Genomic DNA, 5,747 nt, shown 5'->3' with positions numbered 1-5,747 from the left:
TGATTAGTCAAATTTTTATTGTAGTGGGCTTAGTAATTCAATTAAAATGGCCGACCAATGACGTCACATATCAATATGGTGGCACCCGTAACTTAAACATAAAATAAAACAAGACTCGTATCTGTAATAACAACAATTTAAAAAGCTAAAAAAAAACGTTTACATTGCAGTGATGTTAGAGGGGAACTACTAGCATTTGAGTTGTGCAGGCATGCTTACATGAATATTAACTTATACATCGTATTTCAAATAACTTTTGGGATCGTTTTCGCGCGCGGGGTGGACACGGGCTTGTATATTTTTGAATCTAGCAAGAACGGTGACCTTTGTCATGTTTTGAGCTGTAGTTGACCTCTGAATGACAACTCACGGGCTGGACTGACCAATTAGGTCATGGGGGGAAATCCTGGTGTCGTTCAAATCCTCTGGCTGTAGCTCTTGAAACGCTGAAGATACCTTCCCAAGCTGAAGATACCTTCCCAATTTTTTAACCAAAAGAAACCTAACAGTCGAAATCCAGCTTTGCATTAAGCTTTGAAATGTAACGTTAGGTAACTAAATGTGTTTCGAGGTGGCGATTATTTTTGCAGGACTTTACCATGTAACGCATCGGAAAGTTTATTTGATAGTCCCTCCCCTAGAACCCTCCTCCGCCCCCGCCATCCCCACCTCCACCACCACTATCACCGCCATCGCCTCCACCCCAATAGTTCGTGCGATTCCAAGTGTCATGAAAACTGGAACTTCCGCCTCCTCTACAATTACATCCATTCTTACATATAATACAGAACACACCGATCCCACAGATTCCTACAACTCCAAACATAGTGCCTACGACCGCGGCTGTAGTCGAAGAGCTGCCTCCAGCGAAGACCTTCTTGTATCTTGTCGCCATCTCCTTTAGTCCTTCTGCCCACATTCCAGCGGTGAAGTACTCCCGGGTGTCCCCGTAGATGTCGTCCACCATGTCGTCGGTGAGCTTTTCGCGAGCGGTAGCCCCCGTAGCCGTGTAGATCTAAAAAAAAGTACATAAATTGTCAGATTTGTAATTGTTCTTTTGACATTTGGTCATTTTTTGGCGGTGCGTAGCACCGGCTTTGAATCGATAAAAGCGGTTCGTTCAATGGTTCGTTTGGTTTGGATGGATCCATGGATCGCCTAACGTAGCCCTTGTCAAAGCCCCTTTAAACGCACTTCACGCAACGTACCGAGTCAGCGTGGTCTTAAGGTGGGTTTACACCTGCGTATATTTTCAAGTGCGCGTGAGTTCCGCATGGAATTTTGTCAATACGCGGCCGAACGCCCAACATTTGGAATTTTTTTGGAATAAATTAAATTGTACGTCGAGCCCATCTGGCGTTTGAATTACGACTTCAGCGTTTTCATTTCGCATGAGATGCGTATGATTGCAACTGAAATGCGCAACAAAATTTTCCGTACTGCGAATAGATTCGTATGGGGTACGTATGTTGGGCGTTTTCCGGACGCACACAACGTCTACCCACCGCATGCCTGACGCACCTGGTGCTAACTGCATTCCAAACGCATTTCAGGTGTGTCAGAGGAACAGTTTGTGTTACATATACTTTTGTTTGCGAGCATTGCCAATAGAGTATTTTTGTTAGAGGAACCCTTTGTACTACGTATGCCTTTGTTTACAGGCAGTGCAAGTAGAACATTGACAAGTAAACAGTGAAGAGGTCCTTTTTATTCATTTGCGAAGCAGTAAAGCAGTGACACTGTGCTTTTACAGAAATGTGGGCCATCATTTACCTTAAGAAATTATGTGCACTGTTAAGATTGTGTTTGTTTTCACTTTGTCCTTAATGATTTCCCCTATCATCTTAGTATTTCAACTACTATAAAAATCACACTCATACACACCACAAAACGTATTCAAGATCTTTATCAAACACGTAAATAAAACAATTATGAAACCTTACGCCCTCTTTCAAAGTTGTAATATGGCTCTATATTGCACCTTTATATCATGTGGTTCTACACACACAAAAAAGTGCCATTATCAGCAAATTAAGTCAAATATCTGTTACACAAAATGGCACGTGTGTTACACAAATTGACCCAGTGCTTGAGCAGGTTCCTCTACATCTTCCCGTCCCTGGAGGCTCTGTTGGGACCAGTGTCCTGCATTCATGGTGCCCTGCAAGTTGTGACCATCTCTCCATGCCCCCGGTACAAATTCGTCAGTCCTGGCCTGGATCTGACATCATAAACCGGAAGATCCAAAAAATCCCTATCGACCAGAGGGTTTGTCCATTCTGTCTAGAGCTAATAGAAGACGAATATCACTTTATGGTTGTATGTCCCAAATATTCCGATATACGCAATTCTCTATACAGAAGGCTGTCATTTTGTACACAAGGATTTATCCAAATGGACCTGAAGTGCAAATTCAAATACATAATGACATGTGACAATCCCTGCATGGCAGATATAGGAAAATATATCAAAGAAGGTTTAGACATTAGAAATTCCCCAAATGATTGTAAAAGCCTCCAATGATTGTAAGAAACTTATCCCATAATACAACTCCTGTATTAGTTAGATAAGCCTTAACTAAAGTTAAGAGGTACAAAGTATGGCATCCACATAACTACAGTGCTATAAGCACTGTAGTTATGTAGATGCCATACTTTGTACCTCGTACAATTGTTGTGCAATAAAGTTATATACATCTTGAGATGATTTTTTTTTTGTCTGGAGTCAGATGCACCTTCGTATTTATTCCAAATCTGGAGTATGCGTCGGTCACGCTATCAGTACGCGTAGTATGCGCAAAGCGATCGCAGAACGCACGGTACTAAATCGTGATCTATGTGTGCATTCGTTATACGGTCGCTCATGGTGCGTTGTGTCTGCGCTGTAAGAACGCTATGTACTCGCATTACCGCGATTTCCGCGTATTACTGCGTGTAAAGCGCAAACATGTAGCGTCTTCATAGCGCAATCGACCGACGTGGGACCACTGTATTGCGCAGCCATAACGTTTTGGGCACCAAACTGCGTACGAATGATAGTTTTGTGCATGTCCAAAACTATCAGACGAACTGGGCGTATATTTTCGTTTGCCTGCGTACGTGAAACTTTCTAAAGACGATTCAGATGCGATAGAGGTGCGACTTGTGCGTGCGGCCGCGTATTGAAGAAATTAGTCAAAATGTAGAAAAATGCCAAAACGGAACTCATGCGGCATGAAAATATACGCAGGTGTAAACCCACCTTAAGGTGCTGCGTTTAGATCGCAATCCTTTTGCAGGCATGGGTTCAAACCCCACTTACAACGAAGTTTTTTTCTTTGTTTAACAAATCCGATGTATGTCTTTTGATAGAAAATAGACCAATTCAAGACTTTGATGTTTAACCACCCTCTTTTCATGTGACTTTGTTTAACAGTCAGGCTTTTTCCCAAAGTACGCACCGGCAAGCTTTTTAACAGCTTTCTTGTTTAAATTCCTAACTTAGAACACTTATATCGTATATCTATCGAAACCGTTAATGTTGCCATGACAACGACATCACTTGTCAGTCTCACCTGTCTGTCTTCCGTGGAGACTAAGATGACCACGCCCTCGTTACATCTCCCATAATCCCATGCGACGGATCGCAGGTACATGGCGAAGCCCTGCGCCCTCACCCGTGGTGTTGAACTAGTATAAACAATACAAGAAAACAAACAAATAAACAAAACATCACATAGGTAAACATCGTTATATCGACTTTACATATCCTGGGGGCACCAGTTGTGGCATAACTTTGAGAACTAGTGTTGCCCCTACATTGGAGCCCGGCTGGCGCATAGACCCCCCTCCCATGCCCCCCCCCCCTTCCAAGTAATAACTCCCAAGTGACTGCAATGATAGACTTTCCTGAGCTTTACTAGTTCATGCTCTAAACGTCGTATAAAAGGCTCAATTTCATCACATTCCTTGCGCGACCGCCATTTTACATTAAAGGCTTTATACCCAGAGGCGCCGCCAAAAAAATGAACTCACCCTCCAGAGGAGTCCATCCTCTTCATGAGCGCCACGGCGATGTTGTAACCGTCGTTCTTCCCGGGACACTCCTCACAGGGACAGGGCGTGTCCCTTACAGTGGTGATGAGTTCTACATCCAGGCCATTAGCTGAAAACAAATGGCATGTCATAATGGCCAAAATCGCCGCGTTAGGGTACCCGACTGGCCGCTTCCGTGATGAGTACAGTAGAGTAGAGTTTTCTTCGGCCAGGTAGGAAATGGATGGTTCCATTTTAGATCGTTTTAGGCCGCGCTTCACTTCGACCTTAATGCAACGTTACATTGTCAAACTCATAATGTTGTTGTTGTCCTCGTTTTACGTCTTACGTTTTACGTTTTACGTGTATCATTACACATCATAGGTTTGTAAAACTTTTTGAGTTGCGGATCTTCATAAACTCACAAATGAGGTCAAGTATTAAAGTGATTGCGCATGCAAATCTAGGACATATACCAAGTATCGACTAACAGAATATTTTTAAACTCTCTCCACTGAAATGTGTGATATTGAAATATGATACGTTTTTCCTACCACCTTTGACCCCTATCGGTGAAACCTGGGCCCTAAGCTATTACCCCCCCCCCCCATTTGAGATCACTTAATTCCAATTTCAACTTTAACTGAATATACGTTTAACCAATGAGATCCTTGGTTCATCATGCCTTTCAATGTCATGGATGTGACGTCATGCCCTGCGCATGCGTACTTACAGCAAGGTTAACATTAGAAAACATCGTCACCAACCTTCATCTGTTGTGAGAATCCCGTCCGGGTCACAAACAAAGGATGCTGACCAGTTGTGCCTCCCACACAGCTCAGGGGCTCGGATAGGGTCAGGGTAGTCAGCCGGGTCCCACCCTGTATCGTCCTGGGCGTAACTCACAAACAAGAAACCCATCAGGAACAGAAACAGAAGCCAAGTTGCCAAACGTAGAGGGAACCTGTCGGCCGCCATTTTTAAGCCTAGTCAGGGATACCCCGGGCCCTTCTGTTCATGTATGTAAATTACTGGCTGATAGAGTTGGGCGTGATGACCAGCCTCGTTATGCGGTCAGCGTGGGATGGCTGAAAGAGCTGACCGTCCGCAGGGAATTTGTTTATTTTTGTCTGCGGGCTGGAGCGGGGAATACCGTAATTCGGGGGTATCAACTACCTTAGCAGCCAAAAATAGCCACGAAATTAGGACAGCTTGGTGTTTTCATTTTGTATTGACCCACAGAAAGTGACTACTCAACATATCAAAGAGACTTGAATATATACGCACGTGTATTAAATATCAGATCAAAAGGGTCCAGTTGAGTTTTATATATGGATATCACACTAGCTGAAGCTCTGGAGACATGCATGCGATTGGATAAATAAACAGCCAGGTGGATGCAGACTTCAAAGGACATCAAACCTATGGGAAGTGCGACTAAAGTGTTTCCTGGATGAATAAAGGTAATCACATTGTTGTATTTTTTCCATAAAAGGGAGATGTTTGTAATTGCAAATGTTATCTTGTTATCGTCCATTCGTTCTGCCGTAAAAGTCCAGAGACGTACCACAAAATACATTCTTAACAGCCAGACAACTGCCAGTTACAGTAATAGACTGATATGCTGCCCTCTCTTACCTCTATCTTACTGAAGAGAATTATTACACTGTGACGGAGGGTAACCTCCGACGACAGAGTATTGTTTTTGGACGATGTGATGAGTCTCACCTGTTC

General features: G+C 43.4%; 1 protein-coding gene across 2 annotated transcripts in view; it reads right to left on the bottom strand.

The window, feature by feature from the left end:
• The window catches only part of LOC118424515, an 18,027-nt gene extending 13,004 nt beyond the window's left edge, over positions 1-5,023 (bottom strand). Inside the window, exons 1-4 of one of the 2 annotated variants that reach the window (XR_004832208.1) lie at positions 4,781-5,023; positions 4,014-4,143; positions 3,554-3,668; positions 325-1,015 (exon numbers count right to left, since the gene is read on the bottom strand). Coding sequence is in view for 1 of the 2 variants with exons in the window: in XM_035833093.1 (XP_035688986.1) it covers positions 638-1,015; positions 3,554-3,668; positions 4,014-4,143; positions 4,781-4,991 (834 nt within the window). In the remaining variant the exon portion in view is untranslated. Of the gene's footprint in view, positions 1-18; positions 1,016-3,553; positions 3,669-4,013; positions 4,144-4,780 lie in introns of those variants that run through there. The other variant, XM_035833093.1, reaches the window with a different exon arrangement.
• Between the last annotated feature and the right edge of the window lie 724 nt (positions 5,024-5,747).

Source organism: Branchiostoma floridae, chromosome 10 (genome assembly GCF_000003815.2).
Source record: "Branchiostoma floridae strain S238N-H82 chromosome 10, Bfl_VNyyK, whole genome shotgun sequence".
NCBI lineage: Eukaryota > Metazoa > Chordata > Leptocardii > Amphioxiformes > Branchiostomatidae > Branchiostoma > Branchiostoma floridae.
Note: the sequence above shows the minus strand (reverse complement) of the source record. Positions and strands in the feature narration are given on the sequence as shown.